Source organism: Coturnix japonica, chromosome 5 (assembly GCF_054131305.1).
Source record: "Coturnix japonica strain WE chromosome 5, WE-NBRP24, whole genome shotgun sequence".
Lineage (NCBI taxonomy): Eukaryota > Metazoa > Chordata > Aves > Galliformes > Phasianidae > Coturnix > Coturnix japonica.
Genome location: NC_140667.1, coordinates 9,312,261 through 9,336,647, shown reverse-complemented (window position 1 = coordinate 9,336,647; position 24,387 = coordinate 9,312,261). Strand labels below are relative to the sequence as shown.

Sequence of the window (24,387 nt, the reverse complement as noted above, 5' to 3'; positions counted from 1 at the left end):
GAACACCTGCTAAATGACAAAAGATTCCAGGAAAACTTCAAGTATTTTGTTAAGGCAAAACTACATCTTTTAACACCACCTCCAGGAATTCAGACCAACGGACTACAGACTGGTTTTCACTATTTGTACCTGCTCTTGGGTAGACATGTTTGTCCTCTAGGCAAATTTACCTGTGCCTAAAAAGAGCAACATCTTACTTCCTATGCCTGATTATCCTTGTGTTAAGAACAGATCTTGGCTGAGAACAATTGGCATTCCCATGCTGGCTTTGGTGAAACTATGAAGATTTACAGCAGCTAAGCACTTAATCAGGCAGCTCAGCACGGCCTGAAAGTATCAAGAAGAAATATACTAAGGGAACTTACACTAAAGTCTTGTAATGTGGAAAAAATGTGATTTTCTGGAGAATTTTGCTGAAATCTGCTATGCATCTTCTTTAGCCATGACACAGTGTTCCTCCCCTACATCATCGTTTTATTTTCAGCTCAGCAATTCTCTTTTCTTTGAGCAATGAAACACTGTCTGCTTTTCAAGACTAATATACGGCCCGTGAGTGAAGGCAAGGCTGTGATTCAAATCAAGAGCTCTGTTGACACTATAATCCTCCAGAGCACAGCTGGAGCATTTCATGAACGGTAGCAAAGACCCTCAATTGATTTACTGCCTTGGTATTCAATCAGGAGTCCATGTTCTGTGTCATTAGCTGCACCACACAAAAAATAACTCAGTGAAATTCTAATTACAGCATATAGCTTCTTGCTATTTTGTAAGAGAAGATTTGTTCTATATATGAGATGCTGCCGCTTTTATGGGTTCTCCCCTATTTTTATAGTAGAAGAGCCACAGGTTCTCTGGGCTATAAATGGGATATGCACAGAAGTTGTTCCTTACCCTTCCAAGCAGAAGGCTGAGCAGTTGATGGCAGGAACTTCCATGCCTCTCCCACAGCCTCTGCATCTTTTCTTCATATTCCAGCCTTTATGACTTTGCCTATCCATAACTATCCCTCACGCACAGTGCTGGTCCCCAACCACAGCACAGACGAAAGCAGTTTCCAAGTTGTTCTCTTTCTTGGCTCTCTCCTTATCCTCACTGAAGGAGCACACACTGCCAGCCCTGAAAACCTGAAGACGAGAGTTCTCTAGATTGTTTCCAGCTTGCAGCGTGAGCCCCACTGAATGAATAGCACTTTCAGTATTTTGGGGTGGTGACTCACAAGAAAGTCATGACCACCCACCCTCCTTCCCCCCCCCCCCCCCCCCCCCCCAGGAGGCTGTCTGAAGCCCCTGGTAAGAAGCATTTTGTTTTTCCTGTTTTCATTGTCCAGGCTGCCTGCAGATATTTGCACACATCCTGAACACAGTTTTCTCTACGCATTGTCCAATGAGCAAACTGTACCCTAAAAGGCAATAGAACATTACTGTTGTTTTGTTGGTTTTTTTTTTAATCACCCCTATACCCCTATAGAAATGGTTGAAACATACAGCCATTCACCACTGCGGGTACCAAAGTGCCAACCAGAACCAAAGCCAGTAATGCTCCTGAATTCCTTTCTCTTATGTACCTCCCTATTAATTTCAGTGATATCTCAGGCAGCTGAACTCCCTGGAAATTCTAGGGTTTATTTCTTGGCAGACCTGATATCAAGAATTCAGCCATATTTTTCACCTTCAGGAAGTGCATCAGAAACTATAGAGATGCTCTCAAAAATAACACAAAGTAGCCAGAGATTGTGCCTCCAAGTGATGCAAGTTCTAATTACTTGGTCAAAAATCAGAGAAAAACAGGCATTGAAGCAAGATCTGAAATCAAGAGTTCCTGGGCTCAAAAAAAAGCCATAAGATCTGGAGTTGTAGGTGTTATATTTGGAGAGAAAGACAGCTGTGAAGAGGAAAAACAGCATATGTGCATTTATCTTAACACAAGGCAGGAGACACAGTGCATTAATAGAAAAGGGCTCTTCCTTCTCTCTTTTTCTATCTCTGACATTTATTCCTTGGGTGCACTCCTGATGGTTCAAGCCCCAGTGGCATCTGTTTCCTTCTCTGCCAGAGCTAGAGCTGCAGCAGCTGAGAGCTCTGCCATGACCAAAGATCTGCACTGGTGTCTGGTGGTACATCCAGACCCCAGGACACAGACCTCACTGGTAATGCTTCATAGAGCCTATCACCCTATTTGGTCTACAGTGTTAAGGATTTTTAGCTACACTATCAGTGCTCTGATTAGTAACCCAACAGAGATAGCATTGCATGAGGAAGAGCAGTTGTATCTCAATTTGAGTGAAAAATTAGTGTGGATTTAAAAAGTAATAATAATGGGGAGGGGGGGAAACGGCGATTCAGCCAGTGCAGGATCTGACATTAGTAAAATAATGCCATGTAAAATAATGAGAGCATAAGGTTTATGACTGCTTATTTGGCGGGGCTGGGGTTATCCAATGGGAGAAATACTACCAAAGTCCAGTGAGATATGGTTACACAAGGCAGGAATCCCAGGAGATTCTGTTACCACAAAGGAATCCTATGAGACAGTATTATCAAGCAGGAATCTGTAGCATTCAGTTCACCACAAGGCAGTAATATTAGATTTTTAGAATTAAATCCAGCAGTATCTTGTTTTATAAGAGCTGGCGCATAAGGAATAGGGAAAAATGCAGTGGAAGAAAGATGTCTCCCTGGAATCTGAACTGGAAGCCCCAGTCATTATACCAGTTCCTAGAAATAAAGCATCACAGATTTTCCTCATGATATTGAGATATTTTGACTATACACTACATCAATCACTAATGAGTGAAAAGATCGGTAAAACTATTTTTTACAAGCACAGATCTGCTCACTGAAGTGCTGAGGCATGAATGCTATTGTGTCCACTTTTTTTTGGGGGGGGGAGGATGTAATTTTTTGGATTTTCAAATTTATAATGGAGCTTTCTGTTGCCACAAGTGGTTCTACTTTATACATGTGTAATAGAAGAAAACAAAATGCATTTTCCTTGTTATCTTTTTTGTAGCACCTGTATCACTGGAGGATTTGGCAGGATATGACAAGACATGGTTTTCAAGAAGACATAATTTAATCTCAGCCCTGCTGTAGAGATCAGCCACTACACTTCTGATCCTGAGAGCTATTTGCCAGAGATGGAGGAAAGCTGAGAAACTAACCAGCAATCCAAAGAAAGAAACAAAGACTCCTATTCCCATTTGGTCACAACAGGTTATTCTGAATTTTTGAATCTTTTAATTGCAGCATTTTCCTACCTGTATCACAATACAGCTATATCAGTGTTTAGTCCAATATACCCTGATCAAGCACAAAAACCCCTCAGCGGTCAGAAACCTACCATCACTTCTACATTTATCAGAGTGAAGGAGCAGGCAAGAAAATCAAGGACTTTTGGTGAGAAGTGAGATTGGAGAAGTGGAAAACCATTGGGAAAAAAAGCAAACAAGCACACCACACACACTGATAAATTATACTAGGAAACTTACAAGATAAACAACTGGGGTGACCAGCACAGGCACAAGGATCAAGACTGCATGGAAAAGAGCACAGAGACCCTGCAGATGCCATTGCTACCTGAACACAGCCCTCAGTGAGGCACAGCCTCCAATGTTATGTCCTTCTGAACAAATTGGCAGCAGAAGTGTCACCCGTGGGACAGCGCCAGGTATTCCCATTGATTTTCAAAGCTGCGGAAGGACTTGTCTCTGGTATTTAGATGTGATTACAGCTGAAGAGAAAGAAAAGGAGATGACAGGAAGGAATATAAAACTCAAGAGGCATTAGCCTGTTTGCTGTGTTTGAGAAGACATTTGCTTGAGTGCTTGTGAACAAGAAAGTAGGCACAGCTGAATAGCAGGATTAAGGAAAGTTAGTTTAGCTTCAGAAGAGGGTGTATGTACACTGATCAGATCTTAACCCTAAAAGACATAACCAAACAATTGTGTGAACATGGAAGACTTCTGAATGTGCTAAGTAGACCATCAGAAAACATAACACCTGTAGCAGGGGTATTGGTGACACAGAGGTACTAGAAAGATTTTGGAGAAAGATTACTGATAATGGCAGATGCAAAGGTTCCCAAACCTACACATTGGAGAGATGTAAATCACAACCACAGTGCTTTTGTGATAAGGATTTCAGCTCGGCAGGTAATGGCATGGGACCATTAGTTCACAGACCGTAGATTACCCAGCAGCCCTCAGGTGCTAATGGCTTACAGCACTGGTAACAGCAGGGCTGCATCACCTCTGCAGTCCTGGGGCAGCTAGATCCCTGAGGTCTCCCCTCCACACATCTCTCTACACACTCCTTTTGTTCATTGCGTGACACTTATCTCCAGGCAGGAGACTATGAAAATGCATTTTAAAGCAAACACCATTTGGGAAACATACCCTGCTTTGGCATTCATTCGCTGTGCAAAATGATCATTTTCACATGAAAACCATTAAATGACCACCTTGGAAGGATTCAGAATGTTCATATGTTCAATAACAAGCTAAAAGCCAATGGCTGATCTCACAGGACTGAAAACATCAGAGAAAACTCCAGTCTGTAAGAAATCACTGACATTTCACAAAGTTGGTTTCCTTCTATTTAGTTAAATGCCTTGCTGTTAGCACAACGTGCTTCTAAAAGCTTTGTCTTGTATTGCAAAGCAATCACTCTCATCTTCACTTGCTCTCATAGTCTGTCAGAAATACATGCTGCTCTGTCAATCTCCCTATCAGCATCTCCTTTACTAACAAATGAGCACACAGGATAGATTTCCAAAAATTTGGCTTCAGAGCCACTCACTTCAGTGACAGTGAAATGTTTTTTTGCAGCATGACTTGCTGAAGTCAGGTGGAGTCACAAAGCAGCCAATGCAAGAAGTCACAAGATTGAGACTTAGAGCAGAAATCTGGTCATGAATTTGGTTTGGGATTTATTGCTCAGCAACTTGCAGCACAAGCTCATCAACAGCTGGCTCTCTAGCCAAAACACACTGGCAAACAGAGAAAAATTGTCATAGTAACAGCGTTACAGTGCATATTGCAATGGCACTCCGGTCTGCTAAGGGAATTCCTAAGTGGTACCATAGTAAAAATTATGACTAATAATAACCAGTAGTAGTAACTATCACTGCTACTAATAATAGCAAAAATTGTATTTATAGTATAACAACAGCTAGATATATTTGGCCAGTATTTGGTGATTCCAAACTGCAGTTAAACATGTCTGACCTGCTTCTTACAAGCCCTCTGCTGAGAAATTGCAGGCCCTCCAGCAGCACTGAGTTAATCCTCAAGCAAAGTCATTGCTTCAGTTCCACTTTGTATCTAATGGAACTGCTTTTCCTTTATCTGTAGCCATCACAGGAACTTAAAAAACATATAATCAAACGTAGCTTTGTCATAAATGCATGTGGATTTGGCTAAAGCTAAAACAAAGAGAGGCCATCTCACCAGAACACAAAGCAAAATTGCCAATTTGAGGCAATTCCTTTCCCAAGTCTCCACACACCTCCTATTTAGCCACTTTATCTTGGATTGGCTCCTCTTTCCTGTTGTGCCTTCAGACCACACTATGAAACACAAAAAGCTTTAGAAGTTTTTCTTGTTTATGGGAGCTTCTCATTTCCCTATCCCAATTCCCACTTAGACAAATGAGAGCAAAAGTGCCCTCTAAAGGAACAGTACAATGGCAAGGCACTATGTACAAACCACTGCAGCTCCTAAAGGGAAAAGTTCTTTAAAATACATTGTCACCATTATCAAATCCAGTTTCTACATACGTGGGGGTTAACTGCAGCCTGTGTTCACACTGACATGAAGGCTACACAAAGCACAAGAACAGCTAGCAATCAATCCTGCAGGCTTGGTAAAAAATAAACAGCAACTTGCTACTGTTAAACAGCAAAGTACAGCATCATACAATACAAAACTGCTAAAGGAGAAAAGCTAGGAGCAGCTTTCTTTGCTTTTTCCATAACTCTCATGTTGCAGCTTAAACAATTTGCCCAAGCAAAAGGGAGAAAACAAGAAACATTATGAACTATGCAAATTCTAAACACACAAAAGACACTTACCAGCATGATTCTTCTCACTCCTTCTCCTTGTCTTTGCAATAGACCTGAATAAATCCTTTCCTCATCCAACCAAGGAAGGGCTGAAAAATTTTAGATGAAAAGAATGAGGAAGTCTGACTGCAGGTGTAATAAATCTGCTAATTGCAACACATTCACTACAGGTGATACCACTTACCTCTTTAATGAGTAATGGCACAACCTGACACTGTCACCAAGTAACGTTCTCATTAAACCATTTCAGTTGTGGGTTGGTGAGGGTGGGAGAGAGAAAGGATTTCCAGTTAAACAAACAGAGTAGCTCCAAGGTCTCTCCTGGCTCCCACTGCTTTTGATACCTTCATCTTCAAATTACGTGATTTTGCACTGGGTTGCAGTTTGACACTCCCTACAAAGGGCTTCTGAGACAGGTTTTGATCTGCTTACTTTACATAGGATAGTCAGCACTAACAAACATCTGTATTTTCTGGGCTCCCTTCATGGATAAAATCCACGTGACTTATCTCACTTATGTCATCCTTCCAAGAGTGGCTCCACTATGACATGGTGCTCTGGTCCCTATCTGCCATGGTATATCACATTGACCAGTTTCAACTCTCCTCTTTCTGTGGCAGCTCTTCTTTGATGGAAGAAGACACAGCTTTTTATCTTCTCAAAACCATCATACAAAGAGTTATCGTTCATCCAGGTTGTTGCTTCACCAACACTAGCCAAAATGACAAAAGGAAAAAGCCCTAACTGCAGTAATTTGAAATTACAGCTTCAAGAACTATGGATAACTGGCAGCTGCCTCAGCAAGTCAGTCAGAAGCTTACTGTGTTTGCTGTTTGTCCTCCTTGCGGTTTGATTGTAACTGAAGTCATAGTCAAATTTCTGTCAGAAATAATTGGAGTGATGATATATATTGTTGCTATTGTTGCAGGCAATAGGAATTACATTTTGCAGTAAGGAGGATTTCATTGTCATTAAGTTCCCCCCTTTTATTTTCCCCAGTGCAATAAACAGTCACATAGGCTCCAGAGCTTTTTAATTTTTTGAGTTTCTGCATTTGAACTTCAAGTAATGAGTAGCTTCCCTGTATGCTGGTCTAACAATGGAGTGAAACATAAATCTGCAAGTTAAAAAGTGAAAGAAGAGGGGAGAAAACCCCAGATTGATTTTGAATAGACTGTTTTAAATGACAGAATTGTTTTTCAACCAAATACTTCTACCAAAATGTGTTGTTTATCCCATGAAAGAAAACGAATACTCTGAAAACTCTTGATCATCCTATACGTCATTTGAGAATTAGGAGGTATCATTAATGTAGCCAGAAACATATGTTATTTCTACTTCCCCATGCTTCACAGTTCCACAGCAAGGGTGAAGGTTGTGGATGTATGTAAAAAGCCTGAAATGGGCCATCTTGATTTTCCTGGTTCTTTACATAGTGAATAAATTGCGTGCAGCCTGTCCTGTGTGGGTCAACTGGAACTCTGCTGCGTTCCTTTTGTGGTGGAGGGCGTGCTTCAGTGGTTATTATAAGACTGTAAGACTTTGGGGTTCACAGGGCTTTTTCTGGACATGTCTCTGACTGAGTGGAATATTTTGTGACTGTATATAGCATGTGGCAAATAGCATAGCAGTGACTGCACGGCACTGTCTGAATTCCCTGGGCAGGGAGTTTTCGTTATGTATCATTCTCATCCTACTGTTCTGATACCAACAACTCGCATGCAAATCCTTCATTCCCATTAAGACTAATAGTAATGTGCATGAAGATTTGGATCAACATAATCATTCTGAATGAGTGTGCACTGAACGCCATCTCAATATCTCTAGTAGGGATCAGACTTTCTGTGGGCTCCATTTCTTTTATTTTTTTCTCCCAGCATCTCAGGAAATTACATGGAAATGACTGTGTTTTTCATGCAGTAACTCACCCAGTATTGCAACTGAATCACAACAAAGGCAGAACATGAGAACTGTGGGACATGTAACAGCATGTGATAGCTAACAGGTTTTGGATGACCACAGCATTACATCCAGTGTTCACTGGATATATGCATTTGGGAAGGAGGCTTGACTTGGCTCTAAGCTTCTTCCACAGTTCTTGCACAGAGGGAATCATAGAATTGTAGAATCACAGAATGGTTTGGGTTGGAAGGGACCTTTAAGATCATACAGTTCCAGCCCCCCCTGCTATAGGCAGGGACACCTCCCTCTAGACCAGGTTGCTCACAGCCCCATCCAGCCTGGCCTCGAATGCTTTAAGGGAGGGGGCATCCACAACCTCTCTGGACAACCTGTTCCAGTGTCTCAATCAAAGGTTAGTGCTGTGAAATTATTAATATCAAGGTCTGCATGGAACTCATTCTACACTTTAAAATAAAAAAGTACAACATACTAAACAGCAAGTTTTTCTGCTAATTGCTTGGAGATCTGTTCCCACTAAGTGCATAAGCAGCTTATAGTCTCTTTTTCCAAACACAAGCATATTTTAAAATAGAAGAAAACTAATAAGCTCATATAATAAAACTTCATAAATCCATACCATAACAATAAAAAATTCATTGTTGATAGCTAAGGAGCTGGTGTAGCTTCACCAAACTTGACACTGAGTCCAGTTCTGTCCTCTCTTTTACCTGCAGGAACAAAAGTTGACTCTGTGAGACACATGCTCTCAGAGCAGTCCTATCCCACTAGGGACCATTCAGAAGAAGATAAGCAGTCTGTTCTCTTTCATTTGCTTGTGGCTTTTTTTATTTTGGTTGGTTGGTTGTTGGTTTTTTTGTTGGTGGTGGTGGTTTTTTTTGCTTGGCTTGGTTTTTTAACATGTATTTGTTAGTTTCTGTAATGCTGATGTTACTGTAGCTCTTGTGAGAAAGATGAGAAGAGGGACAGGAGATAGAGGTAAAATTAAAGTGACCTACTAGCATGAAGTTGCTCTCAGCCTTAAAGGCGAAAGAGGAATTAAATGATTAAGTCAAAATTCATGCAATGTACTATTCCATCTCTGTGCATTCCTTGATGTCAAATGGATTTTTCTCGGCAAGGACTGTGCACCAACACTTAGCTATGTCTTGTACGATTCAAACTGGGAGTGAGAACTGACTCCCATTGTAATTTATAAGGCCTGTTATTAAGCACCATAATGATTGTTTCTAGTTGTCCTGTGCCTCTAGCCTGGGTTCTCTGGGAGTTATGTAGTGCTTAACTGGATAATTTCAGTAAGCTGTCTGTCAAATGATCTTTTCTTGACTATTTTCAGGATCTTCTGTCTGCCAGTGTGCAAAGCAAAATTTTAGTCATGATCAGTGGTGGTCATAAGGAAAAAGGAGAATTTACAGGGGTTTCAGGACATCTGTGTTTCAGCCCTGCCCCTGCACAGCCCATAAGGGAGCACGGTATGGTGCTCAATCAAACCAAAAGAGCCCAGCTGCAAGCTGTGCTGTCCTCAAGCACCAAGTTAATGTCATGGATTCTCTACAGTATTCCATGTCAGGAAAGCCACTTGCTTAGAGCAGCCTTTAAGAACTTCTACCACAGCAGTTCCACAGCCCAGACAGACCACACAGATCTTCCACAACTTCTGTGATTGATTTCCCCTCTACCATCCCAGATGTATGTGAAGGTGTCTGATCTGGTGCAACGGAGAGCAATGGCATGGAAAGGAGGGCAGTAAAATCAAGCTCACAAAGGTATTTTGAGGATATGGTCCCCCACCCTAGAGAGAACTAAGATCTTGTAGTGATGAACACTGTGAAAAATCCAGGAATAAACACGGAAAAGAGTCATCCATTTGTTTCATGGTTGTGATGCTAAAGGTCAACTGGAAAAGTTACTCTCCTACATGCTCAGAGAGGTTATGTATTGTACATCTATGTCCATATATGTTCTGACAGATTTTAAGTGGTGCTTTGCTGGGAAGATTTAAAATTCAGCAATACACGTCATTTGCTTACAACAGCCAGTTTTCTTCACATCAGCCACCGGTAGAAAATGATTCATACAAGAGTGGCCACATGTTGAACAGATTTGTGTAAGCCAGTTATGCTACACTCAAAGTCAGCTAAAACATTCTCACACAAAAAGTTAGCTTAAGCTACTATTTCTCACAATAATAACAATAAAAATAAGCTTAACAAACACTTACTCTGCTTCTCAAAACTCATTTTCTGTTATGTTTCCTTTTACCAGTTATGCTTGGCGGAGTACCATATAATGGATCAGCAAGAGTATGTGTGCCATAATCTGACAGAAGGAAAAAAAATGTGTATTTTTAGTTTGAAAATGTTTATAGTTTCAATAGGTAGAAAGGATACAGGACAAGGAAGAATAAAATGGTGCTTGCAGAAATGTCAGCGATGAATATGAATGTATAAACATAGGAGTTTAAAAATGAGCTGAGAACTAAGTTATCAACAAAAGACATACACTGATAGTGAGAGCCCTCTGGACATAATTCTTCACCTTGGTTCTTGGACTTCCCCACTAAGCTTAGGCTTGAATTTCAAGAAGCTAGAATTGGTGGGCTGTGAGTCTATGGTGAGACCCCTGGATGGTACTGCCCTCAAGAAAAATCTGTTTGGCTGATGGCTTTCTAGGACACTTCCATTGTCCCATCCCACCAAGTCCTGCTCTTCAAAAATAAAAACTCCAGTCACACACTGCCTCTTTGTTAATGAAACATTGAACTCACCCTTTGATACTCTTGATCTGAGAAAGATGGTATCTCTGAAGAGTCCTCAGGTCTTCCATGTTCTCCACTCATCCTACTGCCTCACAGAAAAGCAGCACCTCCAGTTTCAGGAGCTGAAAGCAATCACAACATCGGAGAGAAATCCCACTTAGGCTGTTACAAATTCCTCCCTTAGGTGGCTCTCATGCCATCACACCCCAAAGCTCATTTTCACACCATTTATATTTGACACATTCAAGTAAGCAGTGGCATTATAAAGGCAACTGAAGAGAAGATAACCAGGTAGGAGACAAACTTCGGCCCTGTTGCTAAAGTTTGTGTGCTATTTATCCTTTATCATGAATGCAACTTCCACAGAGGACTTTCATTTCTGCAATTCCATCAGCTGTTCCCAAGGATAGAGAAGGTAGTAGAGCAGGGAAAGAGAAACAAGGGAGAGGGTAATGGACAACAAGATTTGTGTATGTGGCAAAAAGAGCTGCTATCAGTGTAAAAGCTAAGAGAGCAAAAAAAGAAAGAACTGCTGACATGGTAGTGCTAGTAAGACAGGGAGGTTAAAGAAAGTCACAGCAAAACTGCAGCCTGCAGAAACATAGTGAGAAGCAGAGGGTATCATGGATTGTTCAGATGTTTCTTCACCTGAGATCTATTACTATGTCAGTCGGTGGCAAGGACCAGGAGGACAAGGAATTAGCCTGCAGTGACCATGTCAGATTGGCTGGCTAAGAACAGAGATGGGTCTCCCATGGGGTTGCTGTCACTACACCATCACCCCACTCCTCACAAATGGCAGTGCAGAACAGAAGTCTTACAGCCCAAAAGTAACAATGCAAATGAATCAAGCATGGAAGCTGAGGAAAAAAGACTTCTAAGACATTGAATATAATTTGTAGAAAGTCAAATGTCTGAAACCTGATTATCTCTTTGGCACCCAAACCCACAGCAATGTGTGCATACGAACAGCACAGTCCCAAGCTGGAAGCATGAAGTGCAGCACCTAGGCCACTGAAGGAATACAGGAGCCACACAGATGGATGCAGTGCTCTCTGATCTCTGCTATATACAGGGATACTACTGCTCAAGTTCAATAGCAGCAGAGGGAGTAGCTGTGGAAAAAGTCCATGCCCATTACAAGCAAAGTGACACCCAGTCATCCAGATGAACCAGGGCAAGTACACAGGAGGGAGGTTATTGGTGCCTTTGTTATCTGCCCAGCATCACAGCTGCTTGCTGTTATACTCCACTGCCCTTATCCAATATATAACTCTACAACATCACCCAAGATAATAAGGTTTTGATCACAGCAAGACACTCACAACAGCAAACAGTCCAGGCACACAGAGATCAAATAGACCAGCTGCAAACAGAAAAAAATAAAAGGAGTGCATCTGACTCGCTAGCGTGTGTGGGTATGCATGCTATGCGGGCAGCAGAGGCCAGGATGCGAAGGTCTCCCAGCGACCCCAGCCCTTTGGGCCCATGCCCCAGCACTGCACCGCATTCCAGCCTCTCCCGGCCCACTGCCCTGCTTGCACAGAGGGGCAGCCAGACGTGAATGTGAGAAAGCTCTCTCAGGCAATTCCCTTCCACAGGTTGCTGGGGAGTTGTCTCCCAAAATCATCCTAATTAAAATGGGAGCGTGCAAGAAGGGAGCTGGGATACGGGACTGCATTTTATTATATTTAGTTTTTTATCTTGTCTTGGTAGCATGCAAACACAGTGAAAGAGCTTTTTTTCTTGACAGCATCCTTCTCTGTGCCCCTTTCACTGCACTCCTTATCCCTTCAGATCAAAACCCACAAGCTATATTTTTCCAGGGCCATTTACATCCATTTAGCGGGGCTAATAAACATGTAAAATGATTTTCCAGTGGTGGACATATACCCCTTTAGAGATACAGACACATAGACCTGTTCAGGTGGCTGCTGCGCCAGTGCAAACTAATTTACATAAAGGTTGAAGAGAAAACACAGATTCCTTCTTCATTTCCCTTTTTCTTTCAGGATACGTGGTACAGATTTGAATCTGGGTGTGGACTTGAATTCTGTGAATCCTTTCTTCTTGCTTATACACTTTAAGCCAAGAGGAATTTGGAAAGCAGAGCTCTCTGAGCTGGGATATTCACATCCTTCTAAGGAAACACAGCCAACATATAACAAAGACATTTTACCTGTCTTAGTATTCAAATTCTTACCTTGAAAGAGTGTGTGACACAAGATATAGGGGGTACACAATAGTGGAGAATGGCATGATATAGAAGAATCATAAGAATTAACTAGGGGATGATCCAAAGACAGCCAGCTACCCTCCACTGCCTGAAAGCTGAATGGGTGTCTGATGCTCTGCCCCAAAAGCCTGGCCAACTGCAGGCAAATCATTGCACTTCATGGAGTCTGTCTATGGCCTGGAATAATTTTATGTTTCTGCCTCACAAAGGGTAAGGATAAAGTAACATTCAGGAGCTGTTTCAGTATTACACAAACAACAGCTATAGAAACTCCATGGAATCAGGTAACATTGTAGTCTAGGAAAAGAAAGAAAAATGAAAAGAGAAAATACAGTCTCAATGACTTCCATGTGGAATACGCTATTTGGATTTTTTTTCCCAAGACAATAATTTCCAACTGGAAATGTTTTTGCTGAAGCACAAAGGCCCTGAATGTCAGCAGCTTCCACTTGTCATTTACACCTGTAGCAAATTTAAACTACTGCAGCCTTGCTTTGTTTTCATCTCCATGTATTTTCCACAGGTACACACAGCTCAGTGATTGGAGTGCTTTGAAACATCAAGAACAGTGCTCTGCAGGTAATAGGAGCTTTGTTTTAGCATGTTGTAGAACAGCATCTCACAGGGTTCAATGAACTGCCTATATTATAAAGGTACTGTATACTGACAATAATGAAAAGATAGCAGTTGTAAACACCCAAAAGGTCATTTACAGGAAAAACTCACCCATATGGAAGCCCTCGGTCTGCTGGGAACCACTGAAGCATTCTCCACCAAGGAGCAATCTCCAAGAGAAGCTGCCTTAGTGGTGGTCAGCCCTTAAATGAGGTCTAGAGGAGATGGAGTCAAGCTCCACCCCTTCCGGGAGCACAGCTAAATTACTCTCACCTGTGCTCCCACAGCTGACTCGATATTTGCCTCAGCTGTTTAATCAGAGGTTCAGGCTGTGATTACCAATTTCCCATACAGGTACCAAGAGTTCATTTTCAGACATCCAGGCAGTGCAAATATAAACTCCAACAGTACACATTTTTACACACAAGAATATTAGTAATGCAAGGCAAAACCAAACTTCATTCCTTTGTTCTTGGCTGAAAACTTTTTGCTTTTTCTTTGAGAAAGATTCTTTTCAAGCTTTTATGGAAAGAGTGCCATTTCATTCTGTAAAAAGTTAAAGAATGGACTTGTGAAAGTGTCCCTTATGGGCCAGTGATACTGTTGCTATTATGTGATGTTCTGGATACGCTGTGAACTAACTGGGACTGGATCTCACAAACATGAAGCCAGAGGGTAATGGATGCTTCAGGACACACTTTCATGTGTCCTAGAGGTTAGGATATTAGGAGAATCTCTTCTCTAGAAAGAGAAGAGAAGCCTCAGAACAGGCTGCTGATAGAGGTGGTGGGTTCACTATTCCTGAAGGTGTTCAAGAGCCATGTGAATGTGGCACTGAGGGACATGGTTGGCAGGCGTAGTGGTGATGGGTTAGTGGTTGGACTTGGTGATCTTTAGTGGTCTTTTCCAATCTTAATGGTTCCATGATTCTGTGATCAAGGCCCTGCATCTGGAACATCTCTGTGCTGCTCAGATGCAAATGGTGATGCAGTAAATGTGTGTGTTCAACCTCAGTAGTTTTCCCAGCCAGTAAACCTCCACAGAGAAACTTCTTCATTCTGCTTTCTTTAAAACACATGCACAAACAGACTCTTTGGACACACTAGGACAAAGTTACTGCTAGGAGACTCCTAGGCCTCACACCGCAGCACAGCAGCAGCTGTAGCTTTTCAGTCCTGAAAGGTGCAACAGGGGACTGAAAAACTCTGGAGAAAAGGTACACACACACACACACACACACACACAGCGTGCACCTCACAAGGAGAAATAAAAGCACATCATCTGAGTGTGCTTAGGTTTAGCGAAGGTCAGAGATTTTCGCACCTAGGTGAGCTGTCATCTGGCTCAGGGCAATTCTCTTTTCTCTCCCATCCTTTGCTGGAACAGCAGGAGCGCTTTACTGGTGTGAAAGACTAAACTGTCCTCAGGCTATAAATGGCTTGAGTCACAAACTGCTTCCCCCTTCTTTCCTATTAATTCAGAGCCTTCCAAGACTGTTCTAATGTGCCCTCACCTGTGGGCACTGAAAACCTGTTGAGGAGTAAGGCTTAGGCTCAGAGATGTGACAAACAGATGGGATTTGCTCAAATCAAAGCAGCTCAGGTCTGTTGGAATCTATGCTCCTCTTCTGCTTTTTTAAAAAAACAGGGTTTCAATTCCATGAATTTAAACTTAATGAAGTAATTATCTAAGAAGAACGGCATCATTAAGACAAAGCAGCAGCATCTAAGTACATGCACAACAAAGAATACGGAATAGTCATACGATTAAAAAATGCAGCAACGCTGATGTGCATGGGCAGCCTCTAAAGACCAGGAACAAACTGCTCACTGTCACTCCTGTCCCTATCAACATAGTGACCAAGAAGGAGCCCCACATGTCCTCTACCCCAGAGCAATGCTGTGCTTTCTGGCTTCTTAAAGGGATATTTAGAACCAAAAATGTTATTACTGCTTTCAAGCTTCTACTGATTCTTTAACAGTTTTCTGCCTCGGTCTTTTCCTTATTGTTTTCTTCTTTCTTTCCTTCTTCCTTCTTTCCTTTCCTTTCCTTCTTTCTTTGATCCTTTTCTTTACTTTTCTTTACTTTTCTTCTTTTCTGTTGTTGTTTTTGCTGTTGCATTCTCTTTCATTTTTCATTTTGTAAACCTCCCATGCAACAACTATTTTGGCTGTTAATGAAGGGAATTTTTCTGCATCCAGCAAACAGTAAACCATGTCGCTTGGTTACAGCAAAAGCTGAAATTCCACAGATTTCCACAAAGTCATACATTGTGTTGGGAGAGGAAAGTGTGCTGGGCATTCTCTGACTTTTGTGTCCTGTGTTAGCATTTGTAAGCACTTATAAAAGAGGAGAGGAGAGGAGAGGAGAGGAGAGGAGAGGAGAGGAGAGGAGAGGAGAGGAGAGGAGAGGAGAGGAGAGGAGAGGAGAGGAGAGGAGAGGAGAGGAGAGGAGAGGAGAGGAGAGGAGAGGAGAGGAGAGGAGAGGAGAGGAGAGGAGAGGAGAGGAGAGGAGAGGAGAGGAGAGAGAAGAGAAGAGAAGAGAAGAGAAGAGAAGAGAAGAGAAGAGAAGAGAAGAGAAGAGAAGAGAAGAGAAGAGAAGAGAAGAGAAGAGAAGAGAAGAGAAAGGAGGAGGAATACAGAGAAGAAAGAGGAGTGAGAGAGAAGGACAGGTGATAAAAATAGCAAAATAGAAGAAATAAAGGAAGAAAGAAAAAGGAAAGGGAAGGAGAGGGAAAAAAAGAAGAAAAAAAGAACAAAAAGAAAAAAAAGAAGAAAGAAGAAAAGAAAGAAGGAAAGAAAAGAAAAGAAAAGAAAAGAAAAGAAAAGAAAAGAAAAGAAAAGAAAAGAAAAGAAAAGAAAAGAAAAGAAAAGAAAAGGGGAAAGAGAAACAACTTTTGTGATTAATGCAGAATATGACCTTTTCTTTTAAAAAGTTTGTGCTGTCCCTCTTGTTTAGTGCCAGTGCTGCTCACCCTTTCCCCTGAAGACGCTTCGGAGCTGTTAAGCATCTAGGGGTGATAATTTGACTTTGAGCTAAACCCGAGGGCTGCAACAGTAGGTGGTGATGTAATAGGTACCAACGCACATGGATATATAAATATCGTGGCTAGGGCTAAAGCGCTATGGCTGAGCAGCTATAGAAGATCAGCTCTTCAGACAAGACTCCTGGAGTTGAGATCAAGTTCAGAAGCTCTTGCTCCTGGGATTTCCTCTTCATGCAGCCTGCCCAGGGAAACTGCCGATCCTCAGGGGACTGAGCGCGGGGCTGCCTCCTTCCTCCCGGCTCGCTTTTTCTTTTTTTCTTTTTTTTCTTTCTCTTTTTTCTTTTTTTCTTTCTTTCTTTTCTTTTTTTTTTTTCCGTGCGTGTGTTTTGTTTTGTTTTGATTTTTCTCCCCTCCGCTTTGACCTCACTATAAAGCGGGAGCTGGGGGCCGAGCGCCTTTTCGGAGCGACCGGCCGCCGGCCCGTGGCTGAGCTCCGCTAGCCGGGATGCCTCTCCCCGCGGCGCTGCTGCCGGCGCTGCTCCTGGGGCTGCTGTGGCCGGGGGCGGTGCGCAGCCGGCCGCCCCCGGGCCGCCTCCCCGCCGGGCCCCGCCAGCGGCGCTGGGACGCGGCTCTCTTCGCCCGCTCCGTGGCGCGTCTCCCGGCCGAGCGCCGCGATGCCGCCCGCGACGGCGACTACCTCCTGGGCATCAAGCGGCTGCGGCGTCTCTATTGCAACGTGGGCATCGGTTTCCACATCCAGGTCCTGCCCGACGGCCGCATCGATGGGATCCACAGCGAAAACCGATACAGTAAGCCGGCACCGACCCCCGCAGCAGGGCTGGTGAGCAGCTCCGCACCCGCGGAACCGCTTCTCTGACGGTTCTGCTGGTGCGGAGCGACTCACCTCACCGAACTGCGGTGTGAGTTAAAGGGAGGGTGGGCTTGGGGCAGACCTCCAAACGCCTAGAGAAGTCCGTCCGCACCGGCTGCCCCGAGGGCGTCCTGCGCCCGGGAGAACGGGACGGTGGCGGAGCTCATAGAGCGCTCCATGCGGCCGCCCCGCGGGTCGCGCTGTCCCCTCGCAGCCAGCAGGCATCAGGTGTAGGGGCAGCCTCAACATCTGGAGGGTCCTCGGGCCCGTGGGCCGCCCAACTTGAGTAGGGGCTGGGAAGAACTCAGCCAGGGCCCAGCTCTCCCTCAGACTTGAAAAGCATCTGCTAGAGTCTTAACCCCATGGCCCCGTGACTCTGATATCCAACTGAAACAATAAGATCCAAGGGGGGGATATAAGCTGCATGATGACAAATGTTCCGGACACCCCAAGCACACTCTAGCTTATTTTAACCTTAGCTACAGAGGAGGATGCCTGGGGGCAATGTAAAAATAGATACTTAGCTAAAAGAAGAGAGGTCCCAGCATGGTGCATGGGGCAGCACGTGAGGCACGAGGCTGGGGTTCTGTGGCCACCCACAGAAGTGCTGGGGCACAGGGATCCATGCCACACTGGGGATGGGAATCTTTGAATGAGTGCAGAACTGATATCACACACTCCCTCAGGGCACAACCCTTTGTCCCCCTGATTCCTGTGTCTCTTCTGCAGGTCTGCTGGAAATCTCCCCTGTGGAAAGAGGAGTGGTGAGCATATTTGGTGTTAGAAGTGGACTCTTCGTGGCCATGAATAGCAAAGGCAAACTCTATGGATCTGTAAGTAGCCACCAGCTGTGTGCCTGGGTAGGGGACCGTGGTGGCCTGGAATGAGAGATGTACATGGTGCTGGAAGCCAGGGCCCCACAAACGATCCTTTGTGGTGTGATTAATCAGTGCCTGTCACATACCTATCGATCACTCCTTGTGATACTCTTGATTGGAGAGCTCCCATGAGAGTTCAGCATCTTCAGGGTGCAGGCTCTTAGTAATAGGAAGGCAGATCTATTAAGATACAATGCAAAGCTTCTATTACATTTAGTCTGTTAAAAAAATACTGGCATGTTTTAAAACACATTGGATGGATGGTAACAGTGCACATCTTAACCCATGTTGAGCTGTCCTTCTGCTTTTGAGTTCACCTGTATGTAAGCTACAGCATAATTTCAACCCCGTGTTCTTGGATTTCCTTCCCTACCCATGGATTTTGTAATTCATGTCTCTCAGGAATGTTTTGAAAAAAGGGCCAAATTATGTCAAAGTTGACTAGGGCATATTCACATGCATGAAGACTTGAATTATCCAGAGCTATTTTCTGTGGCATCAGTCCTGTCACAGAGGATTTTGACTTACATGAAAGCCAGGAATGACTAGTCATCAAAGTGCAAGAGCTCCCTTTGTGCCAAGCCTAAAGGAGACAATATGATGCTTTGGTGTCTTGGATAAAGCAATTTTCAATGCAGCGTTCAGACTGGCAAGCTGAGACCTATCTTACAAAACTATCAACTTCTGCCCACTAACAAGAGATGACTTCATTTGTTACTGCCCAAATGACACACCTGTAACACCTGTCCCTCTTTGTACTTGCATGTGAAAGCCCTTTACTAGAAACATGCCTTCTGTCAGCTCTGTCTTCCTGATCCATTAACACAGATAAATCTAAACCCTTCCTTCAATTTTAAAACTGAAGATGCAGAAAATACTGTCCATGCTGAGCATTTTAAAATACCCCTTTCCCTTCAAACAACATGAGAAAGTGCTAACATTCAGATTTTTTTTCTGAAGCCTATCAGGGAATTCATTGCTAGGACAACCACTGGTTTGGGAACCAAGTAAATTTACTGGTATGCAGACTCAGAAATATCTGTGGGCCCTTGCATTCTGACATGGGGACATGAGCACCGGTTACAACTCATAACTGTCATTACTCATGTCTGACAGCTTCTTTTCCCCTTCTTTTTCATGAGGAAAACTCATCCGCCAACCTAGAGGATGAGCAGGGCAGCAAAACAGCACCTGGGTCATTCCTGAATACAGTGCCCTCTGTTAAAATGGACCTCTTTCTCTCAAGAGCACAGGCAGAGTTACAGGGTGCCCCTTCCATCCTCCACGTGTCTGTGCCTGGCTGGGAAGCAGCATCCTTAGTAATTCTCTGAGTGTCATTTGAAGCTTCCTTTGGACAACCACTTCAAAAGATTACTAAGGGAAGGGGGGGATGTCAGCTGCACCTTTTCCTGCAGCACACCTACTACACCTGGGAGCAAGAATATTTCTGCACCTGATGTTTAAAATACCTTCCCTCTCATTCTTTCCTTTTCATTTCAGACCCATTTCAATGATGAGTGCAAATTCAAAGAGATCCTCCTGCCAAACAACTACAATGCTTACGAATCCAGGATTTATCCCGGGATGTACATAGCCCTGAGCAAAAACGGAAGAACAAAGAAAGGCAATAAAGTATCTCCCACAATGACGGTGACACATTTTCTTCCTAGAATCTGAGACATCTCCCTTCCGACCTACCTCAGCACAGGGGAAGACTCAGAACACATCTGGGAAAAGAGAAACGTGGTGCACTTTTACTGGAGAGTTTTATGCAAGAGTAGGTGTAAGATATTTAAATTAATTATTTAAATCTGTATATATTGCCACTAAACTTATTTATAGTTCTGATTTTTTTTTTATTTTTTTTTTTTTTCCTAAGAGCAAAACAAACCTCCACGCCTAGGTATTTCATTTCATGGTGCAACAGTAGGAGGCTTCTGCTTTGTGGTTTATTTAATTCATTTCCTAAGTTATCACAGGTGTGCTGCTACTACATGTTCTATAACCGGTGACACTCAATTCCTACTACATCATGTTTTGCACTGTTGGTGTGTTGTGTAGTGTCTATTGTAGTACGTGTATTTGTTTGCTATGTTGGCTTTGTTCCCCTCTGTGTTTTCAAAACCCCCACGAATCCCAGAGAAGCTCTTGGCCTTTGAGAAGGAGCAGCATGGAGGTGCCTGGGTGGGATGCCGGCACGGAGCCACACACAATGCCTGACCTCCTTTGTGCAGCGTTGCTATTTAATTGGAATGGTATCGGTTTACTTCAGTGCAGAAAGTGCGGTGCTGAAGAGCTGCCCCACAAATCTGTTTTTAGATCAGCCAGTGCTGAACTTTGAACTTTCCTGCAGTCAGTCTTAGAGCTGCCAGGCAGTGGGGAGTTTGAAGCACCTATATAAACTCAGCGAGCTTTTTATTTTCTGTTCTATTTAGATAAACAGGAGCATCATATTTTTGCAGCCCTTAATGGACGCTACATTTGATACGATTGCTTCATATTAGGCAAACCAACTGTCTGCTCCTCCCCCAGTGAGTGCACTGGGACACGTGCTATGATGAACAGATTACATACTTCATTCAAATCAACTTCCCTCTCATATTCGGAGACTGCACACATTTGTCAAAATTTGCAAGAAACTGTTGTAATACTCACACACTTTGAAAAGGCAAAGTCCTTTGCTGGTTCACTGAAATGCAAGCTCCATAGAGAGAATTTAGATTGATTACAAGTAACCAAGGTTGTTTTGTACTATTTATTATTTTTGGTGCAGTATTTGGAAGGAGAAACATGCTGCTTTTTCTTTTTCCTGTCTCATTCCCTAAAAAAAAGTTGATTAATTTCTACCTCACTAACTCTCAAAGCCAACCTCCTAACAAAATCTGCACAGAAGGTACACACTTTTCTGCTTGGTCTTATAATGTTGGAGGAGGGCTTGGGGGAACAATCACTGTAATCCCAAATCTCTATTTTTTTTCCATATGTAGCCAAAAGTATTCAAGATAGAGTCGGTTGCATCCTATTTGAGCCTTGTCACGTTTGAGCTATCTTTACCCAGTGATTTACTTTTAGTAAGGATAATCATGGTGAAAATATTTGCAGACAGCTGTCAGGCTGCAGTACCATATCGTCATCAAGTAACCCTATATTTTTCTTTATACATTTTGCAAGAGCAACTCATGCCTCTAATGCGATAAAGGAAGAATCAGGTATGAGTACGGGGGAATCTTTAAAAGGATACATTTTTTCCTTTGTTCTTTCTTTCTCCTCTTTAAGTGATACATCATCTTTGTGGCGTTGATACATTAAGTTGTAACCAGGACTAACCACAATGTTTAATGAATTAGAGGATGTTTACAGATCATCTTCCAACCTAAACCAGCCATTTCTGACTACATGCAAGTCTCAAGGCCGTGGGTAATTTGAGTTCAGCTATTTTTTTTATTTTTTTTTTTCCTTTTACATTCCTACAAGAAAGTATTTGTTCTATTGGAATCATATAGACTTACCTCTATTCTCTGCTTACACATGACCTTGAAGACAAAAATCTACTCACCAAAGTTCAGTGAGACCAGAGCAGACCAGGACCACACCTTAAGCCAGCTGCTGCCAAAGCAAAAATACAGTTAAAAAAAAACAACAGGAAGCCAAATCAGGGAGAGCACCCAGGAAACGTCATGCCTAAGGATTTCTTTTCTGTAATTTGGGGGATTTCTCTACTTTCTATGCGTTCTGTATGTGAACAATCATTGTGTAATTATCGCTGCTACCTCTGCTAACGGATGGTTTTGTTCTAAGATTCAGACAGCAAAATCACAAAGAGTTTCCCTGGGAATAGTTCTTTGTCACTTTCCACACTATCAAAATCCACAACTGAGAGCCTCACATAAGATACGTTCAGAGGTAGTTGTTGTAACGTTGAAATATTGTGATAAAACCTAGATGACAATGTTACATGGTATGAGTTTTCACCATTTACCAGAATCTGTCTGTAGTTTTATACAGGTGCTGTTCAAGACTGTGGTGTATGTGCTGTGCACATTTAAATGCACAATAAATGATAAATGTTTACAGTGTATGGCACCCTGGAATTGATTTTAACTCTTTAGAAAGGAACGCGTCCATCCTGCTGAGAAAGATTTAGAACTGCTATTTCACTTTCCCAAAGCCCAGGAAGCATTTGCATCTCTGCCAGATACTTCACGAATGACAATCTGGATTTCTTACTCAGCTAAAGTTCACCCTGGCAAGGTTGGAAATTATCCAGGAAAGCCCAGCTTGGTAAGCCTCTGTAATAGATACACATGCCGGCATCTGCCACAGATTAGTATTCACGCTTGTATTAATGACAACAGCTTTTCATGCAGCGTCTCATATTAGTGATCAGGGGCACAAACCAGTTTTGGAGTTTATGCTGCTGGATGTTAGCTTTACACAGGAAACCAGATTACTTTTTCCTTGGCTTTAGCGAGTGCTGCTGTCTCTCTTGCTGTAAAAAAAGATTGCACATTCATGCAAGAGGTTCTAGGATTACCTGTTTGATTTATGATGGTCTCCTTCTACTGCCACCAATTATACTCAGACTGGTGTATAGAAGTACAAAGGTGCTTTGTAGTACACATCTTATGGCAAAATTGCTCAACTTTTCTTCATAAACACCCACACGTATGCACTTGTACACACACAAGCACACAGACAAGACTTCTGGTTTGACTCAAGGTCTTCCTTTCGCAGGACTAGGGAAGGATATATTAAGGCAATATTCAGGCTTGAACTCACACTTCTTGGTGGCATGAATGTAGCACAATGTAGAATGTTTTTTAAAAAAACAGACAGGTATAGAAGCTCCTATAAGTAAAACCAGAATAAATAGGTAAGGAGACATGGAGACATAACCTTTTCCCACAATTAACTGTTTGGTTGGTTGGGTTTTGTTGTTGCGTTGTTGTTGTTTTTTGTAAACAAATGTCAATTCATCACTGCCAGGTCTTCTCAGATTTTAACCAAAAGTTTGGACATAACATTGTTTCAGCCTTGGGGAGACATCCAGTTATAATTTTAAGACCATTTCAGAGAGAAACCCTAAGGCTTAGCTTCCGGGAAGGTGAAATTTCAGAGTATGGCTTTGCTGCAGTACCAGCACCTCATGTATAGTCCTACCCCAAAAGATGCTATGGAGATACGTTCTTTCTCCTCTGGCATTCATTTTTGTTCCATCTCTAAATCAGCTTTCCTCCCATTGCCTTTGGAGGTAATAAAAGTAATGCATCAAAGCTGATAATCAGCTTCAATGCCTCAAAAAGGGCCTTAATTCATCATGTGTTGCAACATTACTGAAATCCCCGAGATCGTTGCAGTGCTCCAGGCATTTCTGGTGCCTCTGGCATCCCTCGACAAACATTTTCCTGCGCTGAAGAACTGCAAATCTTTCCTGAAGCGGGATTAGCCGTGTCAGTAATGGCCCAGCCTGTCCTGTCAAGCAAAGAGAAGAGGAGCTGTACCAGCCCGGCCCCTGGCAGCAGTCCCAGGGCAGTGCAGTGCCCTGCCTGCAGGGAGGCTGGTTCAGTCTCCCCGCCCCGTCGCTTGTTTATGGGCTGGCACCCACATGGCCCTGACTCCTCTGTGGCATCCTCTGAGCTGTCTGTATCTAATCTGTGCTAATAAAAAAATCAGCATGACAAAACACTGCCTTGTATATAAATAGACACAGGATTCAGAGCGGTCACTGAGTTTATAGTTCCAGTTTCGGTTGTTCACACTTTACCACTTGGTTTCCACTGCGGTGTATTAACTGACCATGCAAGTGGCCAATTAAAGAGAGTCTGTTAAGGGCTGAGGAGCCTTTTGATAAAGGCTAGTGAGCACTTCAGTAAAGGAGTTAAAAGGAATTCCCTGAAGCACTACAGCTTCCTTTGTATGACAAATTATTGTTGTTTTCAACTGAGTGATTTAAATAAGGATGGGGTTGTGAGGGACAGAAATACCTCACTGCTTTCAGATGATACAGCATATAAAAGGGAAGCACAGCACAATTCCAGTTTCCTGCACACCAGCCACAATTCA

The 24,387-nt window shown here is 42.9% G+C and overlaps 1 protein-coding gene and 1 long non-coding RNA gene across 3 annotated transcripts in view; one reads left to right on the top strand and one right to left on the bottom strand.

The window, feature by feature from the left end:
* The window catches only part of LOC107314470 (uncharacterized), a 31,275-nt gene extending 9,343 nt beyond the window's left edge, over positions 1-21,932 (bottom strand). Inside the window, exons 1-7 of one of the 2 annotated variants that reach the window (XR_014946993.1) lie at positions 21,881-21,932; positions 20,023-20,051; positions 18,411-18,504; positions 10,748-10,860; positions 10,202-10,299; positions 8,600-8,690; positions 6,070-6,149 (exon numbers count right to left, since the gene is read on the bottom strand). This is a non-coding gene — a long non-coding RNA (uncharacterized LOC107314470). Of the gene's footprint in view, positions 1-6,069; positions 6,150-6,244; positions 7,127-8,599; positions 8,691-10,201; positions 10,300-10,747; positions 10,861-18,410; positions 18,505-20,022; positions 20,052-21,880 lie in introns of those variants that run through there. The other variant, XR_004307561.2, reaches the window with a different exon arrangement.
* Positions 16,350-20,026, top strand: FGF4 (fibroblast growth factor 4). The gene is made up of 3 exons (XM_015863704.3): positions 16,350-17,384; positions 18,176-18,279; positions 19,825-20,026. Exons 1-3 carry the CDS (start codon positions 17,081-17,083, stop codon positions 19,999-20,001), a joined length of 585 nt encoding a protein of 194 aa, XP_015719190.2. The 5' UTR covers positions 16,350-17,080; the 3' UTR covers positions 20,002-20,026.
* Positions 21,933-24,387: the final 2,455 nt, after the last annotated feature.